This window comes from Polypterus senegalus, chromosome 2, assembly GCF_016835505.1.
Source record: "Polypterus senegalus isolate Bchr_013 chromosome 2, ASM1683550v1, whole genome shotgun sequence".
Classification (NCBI taxonomy): domain Eukaryota; kingdom Metazoa; phylum Chordata; class Cladistia; order Polypteriformes; family Polypteridae; genus Polypterus; species Polypterus senegalus.
In genome coordinates this window covers 54,064,926-54,087,320 of record NC_053155.1, presented here as the reverse complement: position 1 = coordinate 54,087,320, position 22,395 = coordinate 54,064,926, and the positions used below count along the sequence as shown (strand labels likewise).

General features: G+C 37.0%; 1 protein-coding gene across 1 annotated transcript in view; it reads left to right on the top strand.

Annotated features, from left to right (window-relative positions):
* pla1a (phospholipase A1 member A) overlaps nucleotides 1–22,395 on the top strand; it is a 46,888-nt gene that overhangs the window by 2,631 nt on the left and 21,862 nt on the right. The window contains exons 2-5 of the mRNA XM_039743715.1: nucleotides 5,141–5,354; nucleotides 7,693–7,870; nucleotides 8,187–8,295; nucleotides 17,006–17,107. Of these exons, the coding sequence (XP_039599649.1) occupies nucleotides 5,141–5,354; nucleotides 7,693–7,870; nucleotides 8,187–8,295; nucleotides 17,006–17,107 (603 nt within the window). The remainder of the gene's footprint in view (nucleotides 1–5,140; nucleotides 5,355–7,692; nucleotides 7,871–8,186; nucleotides 8,296–17,005; nucleotides 17,108–22,395) is intronic.

Here is a 22,395-nt window from a genome sequence, read left to right as displayed (position 1 = left end):
TCAGTGGTATTTAATGGCAATGATATACCAATTATATAAATGAAGGCCTAATTAGTATTAAAAATAATATTAATGGCCCAGGATATCAATGTATTGTTATTCTTCCTTACTTCTTATAACCAACAGTATGATTTGTGCCACGACACCACAACAATAACAAAAAAAAAACATTTTAATACTACTACTACTACTACTACTACTAATAATAATAATACTAATAATAATAATAATAATAATAAAGACAAAAGTATAAAATACAGCTACTACTTATACAGGGTAGTCCAGATCTAATTATGCAGATCCAGATCGTCTGGATGACTTTGATTTATGCTGGGACAATTCCAGTTTGGCGCAAAGACAATTCTTCATGTCGTCAGTTCACACACTTCTCAATGGTCTGGGATTTTTCAGGTGATTTTCTATGTAATAAACTTAATAAGTTATAGCGTAATGAAAATTCCATAATTAGATCTGGACCACCCTAAAGCAATATAGAAAATACTACTCTTAATAATATTAATAAAATAAAAACTATTATACTACTGTTACTACTGAACATTTTTAATAAACCTACTTAATCCATTAATGCAAAATGAAGATGAATATTTACATATTTAAAAAAATATGAATATCTCACCTTTGTTTAAACTTCATTTTGTCATTCCAATGACAGCAGACAGCAATAAGGCATAAACTAAATCAGTAATGTTAGCTGCCAATAAAATGAACCAACAATTGAAGTTTATCTGAGCTAATTGCTCTTTTACATGGTGCATTCCCACAATTCAGCCAATAACTAACTAGTAAGCAAAAGAGTCTATGTGTTGCATGGTTAAAGTTACAAACGTAACCTCAATGTAGCCACTCTCAGAGTATTTCATATGTCGACTAATGTTAGCAGCCATTAACATTGCGTGTAGAGGTTCTGAGGTCTATATAGTGATAATAAATAATCCTCAGCCATGTGTCAGTGGGTTATTATAGCATCAGATAATACCTGTTACACACTCTATATCAAAGCTATTACACTGAATGCTACTCCAGTGTTATTCCATTAAACCCCTAGATTCAGTGTAGTGGCACTTGATGTAATGTTACCAAGCTTACTAGAAATTGGACAAATTTAGATTTCTAAACACAACTGAATGTGCAGCACAAGCTACTTCTTCATGCTTTCCTTCCACTTTTTTTTTTACTTTTCTGTGCCCTGGACTGGTGTTGACTTGAAGCCAACTCTGTGCTCATTAATGGAAAATTATCACATCAGATGGCTGTCAACAACATACATTTGGCAATTCATGAGACAGCAATAACCCCAATCGAGTCAACCTGTGGACCTCCAGAGCTCTGCTCCTCTGAGGAGGTTGTCACTTTACATTATACTTTAGAGATGTTATGCGATATACCTGGTTACACTATGGTTTAAATGACATGTATGGGAGGAGATAGCTGACTTAAGTCAAATAAACCAAGTAATAAAAATGCGCAATCCAATTGGCTGTCTAGCAGCACTGCTGAAATGTGGAGGTCTGCAAACCCTCAACGACCCACCCCTAACATCGTCCCTCTGATCAAGGCGTAGGCCGCCACCACAAAGAAACCGGAAAAACAAACAGAAGAGAGAGTTGGGGTCATTACGGATTTTAGAGCTACCTTGAATAGTTATTATAATGAATTGAACATACAGAGTATCAGAATTAAATTAAAGTGAAGTTAAGAGAAGGCCATGTTAAAGTAATGTGTTTTCAGCAGTGTTTTAAAGTGCTCCACTGTATTAGCCTGGCAAATTCCTGTTGGCAGGCTATTCCAGATTTTAGGTGCATAACAGCAGGAGGCCGCCTCATCACTTCTTTTAAGTTTTGCTTTTGGAATTCTAAACAGACACTCATTTGAGGATCTAAGGTTACGATTTGGAATATAACGTGTCAGACATTCTGATATAAAAGATGGAGCGAGATTATTTAAGGCTTTATAAACCATAAGCAGAATTTTAAAGTCAATTCTGAATGACACAGGTAACCAGTGTAGTGACATCAAAACTGGAGAAATGTGTTCGGATTTTCTTTTCCTAGTTAGGATTCTAGCAGCTGCATTCTGCACTCGTTGCAAACGATTTATGTCTTTTGGGTAGTCCTGAGAGGAGTGCGTTACAGTAATCTAGTCGACTGAAAACAAAAGCGTGAATTAATTTCTCAGCATCTTTCAATGATATAAGAGGTCTAACTTTTTATAAGGTTATATATATATATATATATATATATATATATATATATATATATATATATATATATATATATTTATAAACAAACACACGATTTGGGTCTGACATCATGCTACACTTCTCTTTGTCTTAAGGGTGTTAGATTAGATGCCTAGGATTCTTAGTGTATATGAGTATCAGCACAGCTTTAGTTTTGCAAAGTGTCACAAGCTTACCACATTTTGATAACCAGTTGAAATGCTTCTTGTCAAGGCTGGTGACCGTGCAAATATCTTCCAGTTATGGAATTTTTTTTTCAGCTGCAATTTCTGTTTAATATTTATCCTATTACTATTTCTTCTTAGTACAATAGACATCAGACATCAGACAAAGTAGCCAGTCTTCTGTTTGCACAGTTCAAAACATCTACCTTTCTTTCTTCCTTGCTATATCATTGTATGCATTGTACTTCCAGCAGAGTGCTCACTGGATATCATTGACTGTCAAGTTTTGCACACACAGGATACATCCTCTGTGACTTAAGATAAAATAAAACCTCTTCTATTTGTATTTTATATCCCACTTAATAGTGAATATTATCTAAAAATGTTTTCAAAATCATTTTAAAAATTTGATACAAGAGAATAAATAATGCCACCTGACACTCCATCCAGAGTTTTAATGGGTTTTGCTGCCAAGATAGACTTCAGAACTCAGCACTAAATCTGGATTTCTGCCAGATCTACATAAATTTTAACATAAAGTCACCCAAAAAAGGAATTTTGAGACCTACTTTTATAGTTAACGTTAAAGAAGGTGCTAGCTGGGGAGACCCTGGTGGCTGATAAATCTTGATGGCTGGTTTGGTGTAGCCTTAAACTACTGTATGGAGTTGTTGTGTGGGCTCTTCGCCTGCAGAATGAAGGGTGAGAGGTGGATGCCATGCCAGTCAAGTGACAGGCAGAGGAAGATCAAGACATACTACACTTGGCAAAGAATAAGATTACCTGAACAATAAGTTGCCACCACAACTCTTTAAAGGAATAGCAGATTAAAAAATGATGTTATATGAGGTTACGCTCTAATCTTTGTGTGTGTGAGTTCATATAAGTAATCCACGTATAATATACTATACATCTGCACATTTATATTTACTATTTACTAGTTACTTTTGTACAGAAAGCTGAAGTGAGTAGTTGGTGTTTGAAAGACTATTACATCATTAGAACATTATGACTGTTCTATTAACCTGAATTGCCCAAAATAACAATCAATGTGTTTACATGCACACACATAACCAGGATGAGATGAGTAATGCAGTTAAGGCAGAGAGACATGGTTTCCAAAAAATCTTAAAACTAAACTGACGCTTTACTTCTGTTACTGGATTGCACGCGGCACATTTTTCTGCTTGGCTGTGTGGTTGAGTTTTGCAAAGGAGTGACATACTGGTATATGTGCTTCTTGCCTTACGCCCAGTGCTGCTTGAATAATAATAATGCAGGTATTTTTAATTTCAATACAAAAAGTATTGCATTAGGTTTCTAGTTACTTTAAAAAGTAATAGGACTATGAAACGCAGGTTACTTTTAACATGTTACCCAACCAAAACTACTCCCAAGATATTCTGTATATTCCTCAACATAAGTTTAGCAATTTCCAAACTATTGCATCATTTTAAACAGGAGAGGAATAACGCATCTGCCTCAGGAAATTTATCTTGTGGCTGCTGAAAGCATGTGTGAAGCTAAGAAGAAGAATAGAGTTCAATGGACATGTGCACGCTGCAAAAATATTTAATTGTAATCCTGCTAATGGTTTAAATGGCCAAATAACCAGAGAACTTGTGGAGAAATTCACATCTAGATTAGGTTTTTAAAAAAGAGACCAATAGCCCAGTTTCTCTAACCTGAATAAAGATTTACAGCATATGGCATTTTAGAAACCAGGCTTCTGTCAATTACAGGGTTATTAAAGTGCATGTAATCATATTCATTGAGGTGAATTTTGTTGGTCTCTAAACTATTCCTATCTATTACACTGCTTGGAAACTTATTCCATATGTCTGTGATTGCCTGTGTGAATAAAAATGTTTATCATTTGTGCAATATTTGCCCTTAACAAGTTTTCCTCTGTGTTTTGGTGTTATTGTTGAATTTATTTTAAAACAACAGCTAGGATAGTGGGTACTAATTCTCTTTGTGAATTGAAACACTTCAATCATATCTGCTCTGAATCTCTATTTACCTAAAGTGAAAAGGTTCAGCTCCTTCAATCTTTCCTCACAGCTCATATATCTCAGTCCTGGAATCAGCCTAGCTGCTCTTCTCTGGACTTTTTCTAAGGTAGCCTTTGCAATATGCAGTACTCTCACTGAAGTCTCACTACTTCACCATGTAGCTTAACTGTAAACTCCCTTTACCTATATTCTAAAATATCATGCTATGCAGACTAACATCCCATTAGTTATCTTAATGACTTCTGTGCATATCCTGGACGTAGATGGTGATGAGTCATTGAAAACTCTGATGTCCTTCTTATGAGGTGTATGTACAAGCTTAAAACCTCCAAGTGTGTTCTCATATGTCACATTTTTAATTCATATGTGTAATACTTCACTTTTATTTACATTAAATGTCATCTTTCACAAACCTGCCTGTGACTGTTTCAGGTATGTTTGTAATGTTTTCCCCCATTTGTAATTTATTTGCCACACCACCTAATTTGCTACTCATACTTTGTCTAGGTCATTTATATACAATGCTTTAAAAACATACTCCTGCTCCAAATCTGTTTTCACATAAATGATTGTCATGTCATTTCTAATCCATTTAATCCAGATCAGAGTCACAAGGTGCCAGAGCCTCCGGAACCGGGTCATGTGAAGGCTTCTGTGTACTTTTGGCTCATGAAATTAACCAAGAAAATGTGTTTTTACAGAAGCTAAAGATGGTCAGCTATCCAGTTGCAGTAAATTTCAGGCAGCTTCAATTAAAGATTACCTTAAAGGGGTCCCACTATCCATCCAGTATCACTTGTTCACTCCAAACAACAGGAGCTGCTCCACAGCTTTCAGTGAAAATGCAACAAGTGACTTGCTCACTACTGTATTCAATGCTTCTTTGGACACAAAAGTCATAATCCATGGATACAGGTAAGGAAACCATCTGTTCTTAATACTGTAAAACACACTGGATCCAGGAATATGCTCTGACGGTTGATTTTTATTGTCAGTTCTTTATTTGCAGACGATTCTTCATTTTATTTTGCAAAGTTAAATTACTCAGTTTGCCTGTTTTCTAAAGGTCAAACTACATCTCAATATTTTTTGTAATACATTTAGAAAAATATTCATTTATATTTAATTAGATAGTCCAGTTCCTGTCTTTATTGTCATTCTTCTTCATTTTGATGGTTCACAATGTTTTAATCTTCATCTAAGTTGTTTCTTTTATAAGTGATTGAGAAAGTGCAAGTGTAGGTACAATTTCCAGAGTTTTCCAAAGAGGACCTGCTTGTTCTTTTTCTTTGGTATGCAAGTGTGTGTAAGTGCATATGTGCATATCATTTAAATGATAGAGTTTTAGTCAAATTCATGATCCAGTCATTACATAGCAACACTGTAATAGTAATTAAGAAGGTGCTGTCCTACTGTACTTTAGTGAGACATTATTTGACAGAGATGCCTTTTATGTTTCTGGCTTTGGTAGGTGCACTGTATCTGAGCCAGGGCTTCATTTGTGATATTTTTATGTCAGATCTAACTCTGAATTTGTCAAACTAATATATGCTGTACCTATTCATTGTTAAAGGTCTTGTTTGTAAGTTTCAAATATAATATAGAAATGCAAATATCTTGTAAAGCAGGGAAATCAGATGAAACAGGCAGTTAAGAATCGCCAGACAGACAGAAAGGAATCAAAATAGTCACAGAGGCGTCAGCAGAGTCTTTAGGAAAGTATGTAAGGAGAGACACAAAGTCATTAGGCAGGGAGGAGTCAATCAAAAGAGCTGTAGAGTAATCATTAACACAGACCACCATGGAGGGACAACATGGATGGATGAGTGAAACTTTCCAGGATGAATGCTGTCTTCTGCCTCATATTTGGAGATTAACAGATTATCAGAGGAAAACTGCCTCCTGGTAACAGGTGTTCCCCCAGTGCACTAGAGGGCAGTATTCCTCTGGAATGGCTCTAGTTTGGACCCATGCAGGATTACGTGTTAGTCATAGTTCTGGAGAACAGCCCTACTTGAGTCTTTGGGTGCCACTGGATGGTGCTGCTGAGAGAGGACTCCCCTGTATCATGATGGTTCAGCTTCACCCGAAGAACTTCTTGTATATCCATTGAATAATATATCCCCTTTTTCTTTGAGCAAAAATTATTGTCTTTTTCTTAGATTTTCTAAAATAATGCTAATTGCAGATTTGACTCAAATGCTTGCATACAATGTAAGTACTAAGAGAGTAATCCACTACCATATTAATCATTTAAATATGCTCTTGATTCAATATTTTTCAAAATTGTCCTGGGAAGGTTCATGAAAACAGTTACACACTTAGCATAATAAACACATGATAAGAAAAGTACTGTTTTTGTTCCATATTCTATACACAATTGTGTATTAACTATCCCACTATTCAACTTTTTGTGAGACTCTTAAATCATTTTGGTGTATTTCTGTGCTAACTTCAATAAGCAACTACTATTTAAGCAACATTTCTATAAATTGGATAAATTACTAGCTGGCTATTGTGTTGTATCATTTGACATGTAATATTGGTAATTCTTGTTAATTCCTTCTGACTGTTAAGAGAACCTTATAGTTCTACAGACAACTGACCAAACAGACAAGAACTGCCTATCAGAGACTACATTTCTCATTCTACTTTCATTATCCATTCACAAACCAAAACAATTTAAATAAAGCTACTACTAAAACTGAAAAAAAAAACACTTAAAGCCTTATTTCTTCTTCACTGCTGATGATGGATGCATGTGACTTTTGATGACACTGCAATAGAATTTTCAAGATTACAACTCAGCAAACTCTATTGTTCACATTAATCTTGGAGGATTTGAGGCCACCAGGCTGGTGGGCCCTAAGCAGCTACTTATACCCTTATTAGGTATGGCTGGCACTGAATGGGTCCATATTTGATTGAATGCCTGCTCTGTCAGTTCTTAGATCTGTAACATTATGTGTGACACTAAATACAAATTAAAATTAATATTTGTATGAAGAGACTAGTACTGTACATTTGGGAGAATCAGAAACATTTTTATCATTGTACTCCCTCAGGCTACTACAATTTTTTTGTTTCATTTCTAACCTGATTTAAAAAAAAATATGAGCCGTGGTAGAAGTAGATTTTTTTACATCACAGGCTACAGGGTTGTTTCCATTTGATCTTCTTATCTTGGTCTGGAGTCTGAAATTAAGAACTGTTGTTTTTCTTTTTTTAATATATATATATTTTTTTTTGTAAGTCTGCAAGGTCATACTCCTTTCTGGATTAAGAAAATGGTGACTGCAATTCTGGAGAGAGCCGATGTAAATGTCTTGGTTGTGGACTGGCTTCCAGCAGCATCTTTTTTATATGCGAATGCAGTTCAGAACTCCCTTGAGCTTTCATGGAGTATTTCAAGTATGATTAGTAAGCTCATTGTAAGTTTGCATTTTATAATGGTGCATACCCATCTTGCTCACATATACTGCAAAAATTAACATTTCCAATAGACTGATTGTGGTTCCTTTGTCTTTGTATTACTTTTCATGTAATGTGTGTTATAAGGGAATCATTCCCTTTTTAATAGGTTGCCTTTTATAGATATTTTATAAAATAAACATTAAGTGTTAATTAACGTAACATATAATGAAGATGAAATTTAAAAGGTGGGTAATTATAAGAAGTAAATAAGAAGATCTGAAGTGTTCTTCACTAAGAATGATCACCGGTCCTGAGCTTTTTTATTTCTTTTAGAAACTTGGAAGCACAGAGAAGTCCTTTCACCTAATTGGAGTCAGCCTTGGAGCACACATAGCTGGCTTTGTTGGTAGTTTACATGAAGGAAGATTTGGTCGAATAACTGGTAGGCTATATTCTTTGTTTGTCACTTGTAATATTTTTTGTTTGCTGCAACACTGAATTGTAATGGGTGAATTCAGAAGGACAGGCAAAGAATTGGCAAATTAGCAATACAAATATTGCTACCAAACAGTCTGGGATCTAGATTAGTTGGTTAGAGTTGAGATTAGGGTGACTGTGGCTTGTGGGAATGGCGTCATATACAGGCATTTCTTGGTCCTGCTGTCTGTCTGTCTGTCTGCCTGCCTTTCTATTATTCTCTCTGCTGGAAAGGGTGTAAATGAAACAGCCCAGCCACCATTAATATGTGATCTATGAGGTTAGCATGTTGTGAAGCTTTGTTTTCTGCCTGACGGGGCCCAGTACAAGCTAATCCCACAAACAGTATGACACTTATCTCAATGAGTCATGAACAAGTAAGCATCAGCATCACAGAACTATAGATGATAACACATCCAAATAAGGTCTCCCATTATTATCATCGTGTTAGAAAGCCTGTCACGTCCAAACGCTGAAATAAATAGGCCATTGAAAGTGAGTGACATCTGTAGAAGAGAAAAAACTGTCTCAACCAGACAGACACTTTCTTCACAAGAAATACAGAATAGAACAATTTTCTCAAGTTACTGCCAATTGTAAATGCAGAATCAGCAGACTGATTAAGTGCAGACTGAACAAATACAGTATGTACAGCATCTTAAAGTATATATTTTTAAATGTTACTTTCCCTGTGCGCTTTGTAGTGAACTGAAGTTAGGATGCTTCACCAATGAATAAGGGAGAGGGGTAGAACTTCAGTTCAAATGTACAGTATTGTGGAAACGACGTATTTCATGTTGACATTCAATGCTGAGGAAGTAACTGAATATTAATTTAACAAAACAAACACAAATTTTGAATGTTTTGACTGTTCAAATCGTTAATGGACATGTGGATTATGCAACAAAAATTACGGAAGAAATTTTAAACTTTTTCCCATGGATCTTTTCATATTGTTTGTCATTGGAGAGAACTGGTCACCATTACTATTCTGTTATGTCATAAACATTCTTCTCTTGCTCTGCATAAAAATATGATATTAAATTTTTTTCTCAGTTCTCACTGCAAAGTACATGGGGATATTTTTGAGTGGAGTATTCCTTTAGAGCACATGGGTAAGGGCTGTCCCTATAGCATCAAATGTAAAGTAGGGATTATCCCTTGAAAATTAGAGTACCAAGGAGAAAACCTATGCATGCAAAGTGGGAACATGTAAATGCCACACTGACAGCACTCAGTCTGGCATTTGAAAAATAGACCTCTGTGGTTGATTGATGTGCCATTGTGACACTTTATTAGAGGGCACCATGTGGTATATAAGTTGGTGGGCACAGTTCCATATTCTCTTCAGGTCTGCATGGGCCTTTCTCTAGAGACTCTGGTCTTCCTACTGCATCCCTAAGGCATGCATTTTAGGTTGATGGAGGCTCTAAAGTGGCCCAGTGTGACTGAGAGTAGTTATGTGTTTAAAGATGCAAACATGGACTGCTGTACCATCCACAGTTAGTTACTGCCATGTATGAGATGCTGTTGCTAACTGGCTCTTGCTACATACAATCATGACTTGTAGCAAATGGATTAAGAAAATGGATGAATGGATTTGTTAAGGAAATGGTTGGTTGGATTTTTATTTAGACTTCAGGTTTACAGCTTTGTTCCCAGAATGGTCCTTTTGGCTGCTGCTTTTCCCCGTCACAAGTATCAAATTTTGTAGTTATTTTCTTACCTTTAATTCACCTATCAAAAAAAGTTTTTATTTTTTACTTGATTGCTAGATGATCTTCTTGATGAAATTCAGTGTCACATACATTAAAAGTCAGTGTTGTCATTGGACCTTCAAACACAAGATATTTAGCAATGGAAGTAAATATATACAATGAACTCCTTGTAGTTGAAATATAACTAAGGAAAAAGGATTATTCATTGAAGGGAAAAAAACATGTTAATTATCATATAACTCAACTTCAATGAAAAAAAGAACTCCACCTGAAAAGCAATCATCCGTTTTACCTAAAAAGTGGCTTGCAGGATATGTGCAATACCAATTACATTTACTTATTTGGTTGATGCCTTTATCCAAGACAACTTACACCATTTACAATACAATTGGCTACATTGCTTTTGGTCTTCCAATTGGAGAACAGGCAGGTAGAGGTGCCGTACTCATAATCACACAGTGTCAGTAATGGGATTTGAACCCACAACCCTAGCGTATGAGTCTAAAGCCGTAATCACTACACCACGATGCCTGCACAGCAATGAGTTATTGCTTTAAAAAATGTACTGACTGGACGTGGGGGTCATTAGTATATTTTAAATCCCCATGGAATGGAGCCTGGTATCATCTTCTGCTGCTATAGGTCTGATGCTTTGTGCACTGTAGGAAAAGAGAAGGGTTAATCACTCAGTTAATTAACTGTCAGTTTTACCTTCACCAATGCTGGTATTAATTAGTACACTAAACAATACACTTTAAAAGGGGGATGCCAAATTAATGTAGGCCACGTGAGGCATCTCTGTTTCACTTTCTGGAATGGAAAATTGGAGAGATCTATACAATTCATGAACAAGGTTCACAAATCAGTGAAAGTCAACATTAATCACTTTCACTTTGTCTGTTGTGATCCAAATGTGGTGATAGACACAATCAACTCAAACATGCTTGTTGAAATAAACAAAACAATATAATTTATTTATACAAAAGGATAACAGAAGATGGATATTTATGTTAATTTATTTACTGTATATAGATATGCCGTATTTGTAATTTAGATACTGTATATATAGAAAAAAGACAATAAAAAACATAAAACAAAATTATGTAAGCTTAGTTCTCTCCTATAAAATAGTCACATAACTTATGAATTCTGAGCTTTCAGTTCATATGGTAAAAATGGATAAGTTCTTAAGTTAGTAAGGTTCTGTTGCCTGCACTGTGGTGATCATTTCCTCACAACTGGTCTGCACTGGCTTGCCTTACCCCCTTACACAGTTTTGATGTGTGTGGGTTTGAGTTGCTGCTTATCACTTCTTACTGAATTGAGGAAGAAACTTAACAGCTTGAGTTTATCCTTTACTAGGTTGTTACCTTTTAGTTACAATTACACCAATGCCATAATACATTAGCTGGCTTTATTCTAACTACTGTGTTACAATTAATAGTTCTCGGAATCAAAGCAGTTGTACTTATAGTTCTGGTGTAAGTAAAGATTTGTTCCTTTCCTGGTCAAATTCTCAAGACACATGGAAAGATTTTCAATGTGCATTCTTTGCTAGTTTAAGAGCTTGTTTCCTTCTTGGCCTTTAGTCATACCTTCTGGTTACGGGAGGTACTGCAGTTTCCCTTATAGATGTCAGTCCTTTTGTTGCTAGCAAAGTTATGCATGCTGGGATGGCTAGTGATCAGTCTTGTTGAGATCAAGGCAAACTTGTGGCTTTGACATATATGGTCTCTCTCTGCTTGCGCATGTGCTGTTCCTCAGCAAGGTTTGGACTAATGGCCACCTTGTCCAACTCCAATACAGATGAGTCTTCAAACCTTCCAGTGAAGCACAGGAACCCTTCAGAGTAAATGGATCGCTTCAATCTCTGTTACAAGTATGTCTTTTGTTTGACAGTTGGTGAAGAGTTCAGTCCATCAATGTTGCTGATCCTTGAGTTATGGGCCTTTGTTGGAAACTTGGATTTCCTATTGGTTCTTCCAAGAGATAACTATTACTTGGTCTGGGATCAATCGTCGTCACATAAACGTTTGAGTCTGCATTCCGACAAGGTGCACCATCATTGAAACTGAGATTTTTTTCCTGGCATTAAGAATGTCTGGCTCTGGCTTTTTAAGCAAAAATGGTTGATGTCAGTCTCCTATAGTACTCAGGGAAGCCCTTCTGCACACCAGTTTTTGTAAGGAGTATTTGCAGACTTTCGGTTAGCTTAAGAAAGTCTAGCCATTCTCCTCTGACTCCTTTCTAATGGTGTTTTCTCCCATAGTATGTGTTTAATAGATTTTTATTTTAAATTTCACCATCCGATGATTGGAGAGATGGACGTCTGAAGAGGAGCTCCGTTAGCAGCGGTGCTATTTTTTTTATATTATTTTCTTATTATCCTGAGATATCCTGTATTTATCCAACCTGAGGGTTCTACTAAAGTATATGCAAGCATATATAAAGATGGCCGGCAAGAAAGGGGCTCAGAAATAAAAGGAAATGAAAAGTAAATCTATATCCAAACTCAGACCGACAAGTCCTAGTTCAAACTCAAGGTACGGCCTTTCAGAGACTGACCTGGATCAGATGGACAAAAGCCCAGACTCCACGGGACCATGGTCCACTGCATGGTCTCCAGTTGAGAGCGAAATGGGGAGTGAATGTGCGAGTGCGAGTAATGCAGTTCACAATAGCTCACCGATTGGAGAAGATCATCTGAAACTGGAAAAGGCCTTGCAGGAACAACGGCTGTAATAGAGCCCACCGCCTCACCTACGGTGCACGAAAACAGAAATGATCTGTCCGAATTGAAGGTGATGATCACTGAACTTAAGCAAGAGGTAAAGAAAGATATAAAGAAAAGCGAGAAGGCAAATAAAAAGCTGCGACGGGAGCTACAGCAGGATAATAAAGACTCAGAGAAACGCATATATATTCGCTTTAAGGCGGCTAAAGGTATGCTGGAAACCACGTCTAAACTGAGCACACTTGCCAATCAGCTGGAGGATGTCAAGCAGACATGCACGTCTTGGATTGAAACTGCCGAAAATCTAGCTTCCACCGCTGAAGGAAAAGCAACAGCTGCCAATTCCGAATGCAAAAAACTCGGAGACAGACTTGCTGCTCTGGAAGATGGAAGCAGAAGGAATAATATTAGAATCGAAGGTCTACCTGAGAATCGTGAAAATCCAAACCCATAGTGAAATTCGCAGCTGAACTATTCTCTAAAATAATTGGAGAGGACTTTAAATCAGATTCCGAGATAGCAGCGGCTTATTGCATACGCAGATCAAATACCTTTAGACCTAGGTCTTTTATTATCCGCTTTGAGAGATTATTGTTTAAGATAGAGGTGATGGCACTCCTCAGATACAAGCAAGAGATTATATATGAAAATAACCACATTCGTATTTTCCCTGATTTCTCTCCCGCAACAGCTGCTAAACGTGCAGCCTTCTACATTAAACAGCGGTTACGGCAAGCCGACATCAAATACAGCCTCTTGTATCCTGCCAAACTGAGAGTGGAAATTCAAGGCCAATACTATGTCTTCTCCAGCAAGGAAGAAGCAGAAAAGAAATTAAGAAAGCTGATCCCGACAATATTCTGAAACACAATACTGAGTTGCTTCCTGTCACTGCATGGCAAAAAGATATCACCTGCTGTCTGATCCACTTGTAATGATACAAGTATTATAATTATACATCCTTTTCATTACTCGGACGCTTTCTGTTTATGTTTTAATTAAAGTTATAGTGTGTGTGGAAGAAAATAACCCCTTTTTTGTTTTATTTTCTATTTATTTATTTAATTATTTTTCTACTACCCTAAAGGAGACTGTTTAACATCATACCCTTGGTTTATTGTTATTGTTATTATTGCATTAAGACTTACTATGCCTATTCTGGACCACTTTCTAACACCATTCCCCGGGTTTATTATCTTAATACTTTAAGATTGCTGAAGATTATATCTTAAGTTAATATTTTGTTAATGATTATATCTTAGGCATATAGAATTTAGACTATATTGGCAATAGATATCTCTAATTTTTAATCCTAAAATGCCACTGCGTGGGGGCTTGTTTTGCTTTGGACGTGCTCTGTCTCTAGGTATGTCAGAAGACCGGGACTTCGTGGGGTCCAGCCTCACGTGAGGAGGCAGAATGGGAGGGTGGGGGGATAAGGGAGGGGGGAGAAAAAGAGCAGGCTATATCTATATCTAATTTATCCTTTTAATCCTTACTAGCCAACCCCCGGCATACCATATGCCGCATAATCAGGCCGGTTTTTTAATGATTTTTATGCACAGGGAGAAAATTAACATTTGAAAAATCGGTAATGTAATAAATCAGCAAGAAAAGCAACATTGTAACAATGCACGGAACGAACCAACACACAATTGTTCGTAACTGAAAACTGGTGGACCGTCCTCGCGCCTTCTCCTGCCAGATGGAGGGATGGGGTGCACGGCGCGGAGTGTGGAATGGAAGGAGAGGAGAAGAATGTCCATTCAGCTCCGTCCGTCATGCTAGTCTGCTGATTTCTCGTTCAGTATGCACTGCCCGCTCATGTGCCCACCTCCAACTCGTCACTTGAGTCGTCGTCTTTACACAGTCCAGATGTACCTGTGACTGACATAGACTTTTCATTGCTCTGTGTGGTTTTGGCTGCTTTTCTATATATATAATCCACCAAGACACCTGACCACAGTAGTAGCGAGGTCTAAATACAGTTTAAATACCTCGGGGTAAACATCACAAGTAAACATAAAGCTCTTTATAAACAAAATTTTGCCGTCTGCATGGAAAAAATTAAGCAAGTCTTGCATAGATGGTCAACCCTTCATCTCACTCTAGCTGGAAGAATTAACGTTGTTAAGATGAACATTCTTCATAAGCTTCTTTTTTATTTCAAAACATCCCAGCAGTAAGATTCAACAGTAACCTCATTTATTTTGAACTCAAAACATCCGCGTATCCAAAGAGCGACCCTAAAAATACCTAAGGCAGAAGGTAGCATGGCTCTACCTAACTTTCAGTTTTATTACTGGGCAGCAAACATACAAGCTATAAAAACCTGGACACAAATAGATGAAGATACACAGGCCTGGTCCGCAATAGAAGTAAAGTCCTGCAGCACTTCTTTATATTCCCTGCTTTGTGCCCCAATAAATGCAAGCTATTGGCAATATACTGATAACCCAATTGTGCTTCACTCACTCAGAATATGGAACCAATGTAGAAAGCATTTTAAAATGGAGAAGCTTTTATCTGTGGCAACTCTGCAAGAGAACCACCTCTTTCAACCTTCGCAAACATATGCAGTTTTTAATATCTGGAAAAAATTTGAATTAACTTGCTTAGAGATCTTTATATAGACAACGTCTTTGCATCCTATGAACAATTACATTCCAAATTTAACATTCCAGCTACAGATTTCTTTCACTATCTTCAAATTAGGAACTTTGTTAAACAGAACCTTCCAGATTTTCCTCATCTTGCACCCTCGTCCATGCTGGAAAAAATATTACTCAATTTCAAGGACTTAGACACCATCTCTGCAATATATAAAATTATTTTACAGTCCCTCCCTTTCAAAGATCCAAGAGGACACTGGGAAAAAGATCTCTCCATTAATATATCAGAAAAGGAGTGGAAAATAGCAATGCAGAGAATTCACTCAAGCTCCATATGCGCAAAGCATACAATTATTCAACTCAAAATTATATATCGAACACATCTGTCTCGCCCAAAACTCTCCAAATTGTTTCCAGGTCAAGATCCAACCTGCGAATGCTGCAATCAAGTCCCAGCCCCACTGGGCCACATGTTTTGGGCCTGCAGCAAATTAACATCATTCTGGACCAAAAATTTTAATTACCTTTCAGACAGCCTTGGACTCACAATCCCTCCTAACCCATTAACAGCTGTGTTTGGTGTTCTTCCGGATGGGTTTAAAGTGGAGATGGATAAACAATCTGTGATTGAATTCACTACACTTTTGGCACACAGACTAATTTAGCTAAACTGGAAGAATCCTAACTCTCCTCTTTTAAGTCAGTGGGAAACCAATGTTTTATACTATCTGAAATTGGAAAAAATCAAATACTCAGTTAGAGGATCTGTACAGATTTTTTTCAAAACATGGCAGGATCTAATCAATAATATTTTAGAATAAGCTCTTAAAGCACAGAGGATGCAATTATTTCCGCATTTCTTTTTCTTCACCATTCATCTCTATTGGCCTATCAAACTCATCAATTTAGGTATGTTTAAAAGCCTTAAGTTTTACCCCATTGGCCATGCTCTCCCTCTCTCAGGGGTGGGGGTCGACTTGTTCTCAATCCTATTTTTTGTAAAAATTGATCGATTTGTATGGAATGATTACAATAAAATTAATAAATTAATAAATAAATTTCATCATCCACTATAAATACTAGAGACTGAAGTGCTTCAAAATCCCAGGAGAACAGCCATTTCTGAAATGGTATCAACAGTCATATCATAATAAAAGTATCTCAGATGTCATATCTTGTCTATTCTAATGTTTGGTTGAACAACAACTAAATTTCTTGACCTCGTCTTCATGCAATATACAGTACACAGCCTATATATTTTCTGTCCCCCCTGGCCATTGAACCTTACTCTTATTCGATGTTAATTAATGTTGATTTATTTTGTTTTCTTATTGTGTCTTTTATTTTTCTATTCTTTATTATGTAAAGCACTTTGAGCTACTGCTTGTATGAAATTGTGCTATATAAATAAATGTTGTTGTTGTTGTTGTTATATCAAGGTGCATCCTTTCATTTACAAGTAGATGTTTCTAATAAAGTGCTGCTAATTATGTGTCTAAATTTTGATAACAAGTTGATGGATGGCTTTATTAGACTATTAGGTACAGTTACAATGTACTCCAGGCATTGCTTCAATTCAAACTAAATTATTTATTTTTCTCCCCCATTTAGGTTTGGATCCAGCACATCCTCGCTTTCAAAGTGTGACCTTGTATGAAGGGCTCAACCCCAGTAATGCTGTCTTTGTTGATGCTCTTCATTCAGATACAGATGGTAAAGTCACCTGTACACTTTTTTCCGCTTTTATAATATATGTATAACTTTTTCAAGATTATTCATATGTTGACTTGCTTGACAAAAGTAATGACTGAAAATAAGAATTGCAGAATGAGTGAAACCTATAAATGGTGTATCCAGCACTGAGTTGACTGTATCCTATCTGCTGCAGAAACAATAATTTAAAAATACCTGCACAATTAACAAATAACAGCTTTGTTCTTTATAGTGTTAGTAATAATGCATAAGCCATTTTAAAGTGGTGAACAAAGGTATAATCAGCATTAAACTAAAATATATATATTTACTTAAAGATTCTCCCATTGCTAAAAATGAAAGGAAATTTTGAAATTGCTTTGTATTAGCTAACTTTTCTTAACAAATATAGAGTACTGAGTGATGTAGACCCACCAGTTTCAGAAGTAGTTATCAGATATCAAAGAGCAACTATTTAATGTATTGTTGATGCAAAGCTCAGCACATAGGATTTAATTTGTTTTTCAATAATTTATTTTAACAGAGAGTAGGGACTTTCACGCCTAGCAATGCATTTCAAACAGTATCTATTCATTCACCCAGGTCCTCCCTGTGTGGAGTTTACATGCTCTCCCCGTGTCTGCGTGGGTTTCCTCCGGGTGCTCCGGTTTTCTCTCACAGTCCAAAGACATTCAGGTTAGGTGCATTGGCGATCCTAAATTGTCCCGTGTGTGTGCTTGGTGTGTGGCTGTGGGTGTGTGTGTGTGTGTGTGCGTGCCCTGTGGTGGGCTGGCACCCTGCCCGGGGTTTGTTCCTGCTTTGTGCCCTGTGTTGGCTGGGATTGGCTCCTGCACACCCCCGTTACCTAGTGTTAGGATATAGTGGGTTGGATAATGGATGGATCTAAGTCCATTAAAGCCACATTTTCTCTACCACGCTGTGACCAGATTCAGGATTTTTTCACATAAATAAAACCAAATTGTACAGTCATGGCCAAAAGTTTTGAGAATGACACAAATACTGATTTTCACAAAGTTTGCTGCCTCAGTTTTTATGAAGGCAATTTGCATATACTCCAGAATGTTATGAAGAGTGATCAGATGTATTGCAATTAATTACAAAGTCCCTCTTTGCCATGAAAATGAAATGAATCCCAAAAAACATTTTCACTGCTATTGTGAAGAAGGCTTCAGGGCGTCCAAGAAAGTCCAGCAAGCACCAGGACCGTCTCCTAAAGATGATTCAGCTATGGGATCAGGGCACCGCCAGTACAGAGCTTGCTCAGGAATGGTAGCAGGCAGGTGTGAGTGCATCTGCACATACAGTGAGGCAAAGACTTTTGGTGTCAAGAATGGCAGCAAAGAATCCACTTCTCTCCAAGAATAACATCAGGGGCAGACTTGTATTCTGCAAAAGGTACCGGGATTGGACTGCTGAGGACTGGGGTAAAGCAATTTTCTCTGATGAATCCCCTTTCTGATTGTTTGGGGCATTCAGAAAAAAGATTGTCTGGAGAAGAAAAAAGTGAGCGCTACCATCAGTCCTGTGTCATGCCAACAGTAAAGCATCCCAAGACGATTCATGTGGTGGGTTGCTCCTCAGCCAAGGGAGTGGGGTCACTCACAATTTTGCCTAAGAACACAGCCATGAATAAAGAATGGTACCAAAACATCCTATGAGAGCAACTTCTCCCAACCATCCAAGAATAGTTTGGTGATGAACAATGCCTTTTCCAACATAAGGCAAAAGTGATGAAAAAGTGGGTCAGGGAACAAAACATCAAAATTTTGGATTCAAGGCCAGGAAACTCCCCAGACTATAATTCCATTGAGAACTTGTGGTCAATCCTCAAGAGGCAGGTGGACAAACGAAAACCCACAAATTCTGATAAACTCCAAACTTTGATTATGCAAGAATGAGCTGCCATTAGTCAGGATTTGGCCCAGAAGTTCATTGGCAGCATGCCAGAACAAATTGCAAAGGTCTTGAAAAGAAGGGTCAACACTGCAAATATTGACTCTTTGCATAAACGTAATATAATTGTCAATAAAAGCCTTTGAAATTTATGAAATGCTTGTAATTATCCTTCAGTATGCCATAGAAACATCTGACAAAAAAGATCTAAAAACACTGAAGCAGCAAGCTTTGTGAAAACCAATACTTATGTCATTCTTGAAAATTTTGGCCACGACTGCATTTTTGAGATCAGAAACAGGGCATTTTCATATATGGTACTTAATTCTGTTTCAATTATGATCATCCTTATCTGGGTTTAAACAATCAGACTGGATTTTTGTTCCATTGCTTGCTTAATTGTTTCATGATAAGGGTAAAATTAGAGAGCAAGTCTGGCCATAAATTAAACATTCAACCACAAGGTGGTGCCAGAATCGTAGCTAAGTAGCACTTTCAGCAGGACGTGAAAGAAGAAAGTATGAATGCCTATAAACTTACAACAGTAGTGTTTTAAGAGAAATGAAAGATGAATAATCAACCTTGTCCAGCTCTCACTTGGAATTTGAAAATACTTTATAACTGAAAAGCTGAAGTCAAATCTGCAGAAAGGAAGAAAAATAACAATAGACAATCCCCCAAAGTATTCTTTCCTTTATAAAATTATATTAAACACAACCAAAAGATTTCTGTAAACTCAATATTTAAAATAATGTTTTTGCTTTGTTATGAAAAGTGTGTATTCTGTCAGCCAAACTATTTAAAATTGTTACAGTAATCTACATGGTTTAAACAAAAATGTTCATTTGACAGAGTGAACTTACAAAATTTAAAGAGCTAGAAAAAAATGTAGAAATCATATTTCTCAGGAACAACACATGTAAATGGATTGCAAGCTAGCTAATATATGTGAAGCTTAAAGTAAAAATAAGATGATGAAGTCTAAAGTTTCTTTTAGAGACCTTCATTGGGACTGTTACTTTCCCCAATTTATATTAATGAGTTTTATTTAGATATACTTGGTAACCTCATGGGTGGCAGAGTGGTTCTGAAAATAATTTTCAATACTATGTACTTTCATTTTAGGACCAGTTCTTGTTCTTCTTTATCTTCGTCTTTTTTGTAGGGTTAATAAATCTTCACATCCTTTGGTCCTGCACCTTCGCCCTTTCTCTTCTAAGTCTTCCTTTACTCTATCCATGCACTTCCACTTTGGCCTCCCATAATTTCTCTTCCCTTGTACTTCTGTTACTATCACTCTTTTTGCCCTCATATTCATTGGGTGTCATCATCATGTATCAATACCACTTCTACCTATTTTCCTGTTTTTCTTAGCTATCTCTTTACCTCTGTCTCATTTCTTATTCTCTTTTCTATCTTACTGCCACAATGAACTTCTCCTTTACTACCATTGACTCAGCTCCATATATCAGTATCTGTCTTTTGACTGCCTTAAAAATCTTACCTTTAACATCCACCTTGATTCTTCAATGACACAATACTCCTGAGACCAATTGTTCCATCCACATTGCACTTGGTGCATCCAATTCTTCATCTTGGATTACCACTGATCCTGTATATTTAAATTTATGTACTCTTTTCAATAACTGACTCTGCAAGCTAATTTCTGAATTCTGATCATCATTAAACCCTATATATTCTGTCTTCTTCCTATTTATCTTCAACATTAAACCTTCTAAACCCATTTTTCATTCTTCCAACTTCCTCTTCACTACCTCCTTTCTGATGCTACACAGCACAATGTCTTCAGCAAAAAGCTTCCCCTATAGGACTGATCTTTTATCCCACGACTCAGCACATTCATTACCAGATCAAAGCAGAATGAGATTAAAGAACGTTCCTGGGGAAGATCTACTCTAACTGGAGTTTTGTCTATTACCCCGACATTACTTCTAACTCAAGTCCTCACTCCTTATGTATATACCAGAGAATCTTCACATACTTCTATGGTACTCCTTTTTCTATCATGCACCTCCAGATGTTTCATGTGGCACCTTATCATAAGAATTGTCCAAATCAATTAAAACCAAGCCTTTCTATTTCTTTTGATGCTCCTGTATGAGCTGTTAAAGTGCAAAGATGCATCAGTTGCTCCTCTGCTTGGCACAAAACCAAATTGCTCTTCACCTATGGTGTTCTCTTCCCTAAGCCTTCTCTCTGTATCACTTTTCCAGATTTTTATCATGTGCGATATCAGCCTCTATAGTCTTTATGCCTTTATAGTCTCTACAATCCTGGATAACAACCTTATTCTTATAAATGAGTACAATTGCACTGTGTATCATGCTCTACTCCACTGGTATTTTATGCTGTTCAACCTATAACAAGTCTTCCAAACTTCCATGGCTATTTCATCCAGTCCTGTTGTTTTTTCATTCTTCTTTCTTTTCAGTGCCATCTTTCCTTTTTTCCTCCTTATTCTTGGTACTAGCACTTTACCTAGGACTCCATCTCCATTTACTAACTTTGGATTTTCTTTTTTCAACATCTTTTCAAAGTACTACTTTCATCTGTTTTTCATCCTGTCATGTCTACTCAAGGCCATACTTTGCTTATTTTTCATCCACTTTATATGACTAAAATCTGTCCCTACCCTTCAATATTCTAAAAATTGTTCTCTTTTCATCTTGTGTCTCCAGTTTTTCCTGCACTTCATCCAAAGCCACTGTTCTCTTGGCCTCATTGTATTTTGCCTCTACATTTCTGTATCTTTTTCCTTTCTTCCTTGATTGGTACCATACCTGTTTTGCCTCTTTCTTAGACTTTATCACATCCTGAACCTCACTGTTCTACCACCACATCTCTTCATCCTAAGGTAGTCTTCTTCTAGTAGTTCTACTTAACACCTGTTATCAGTACATTCTTGCTATTCTTCTCCCACCATTTCTCCAAAATCTCAGATGACTACACTTCATTAAAAACCTCCTCCCTAAACCTTGCCTCATCCCCCTGCCATCTAGTTTTCAGCACACACATCACTTCCACCATCCTTCTGTCTGTCAAATCTGCCAACTCTCTTCCGTTTCCAGTCATTGTCCCAACATTTAGTGTTTTGACCCTTACCTTCAACTTAACTCTTTTCTTTCTCTTTCTGCTTCTTTAGGTCTAATTTAAATGTAGCCCTTGCTCACTTCCCACAAGGGTCAGGCAAGGGCCCTGTATTTTGCCTATGGGGTACACCCTAGTATTTTCCTGATCGGCCACTCCTTGGGTACTAAATTTTGTTATTTTATGATGAGAGGCTGGCACTCACTTCAGGATGTCTCATTTTGTGGAGAGTGTAGTTTACTTCTGCACTGACCTGATGTACACTGTGGCTTGCAAATGCTTAGTAA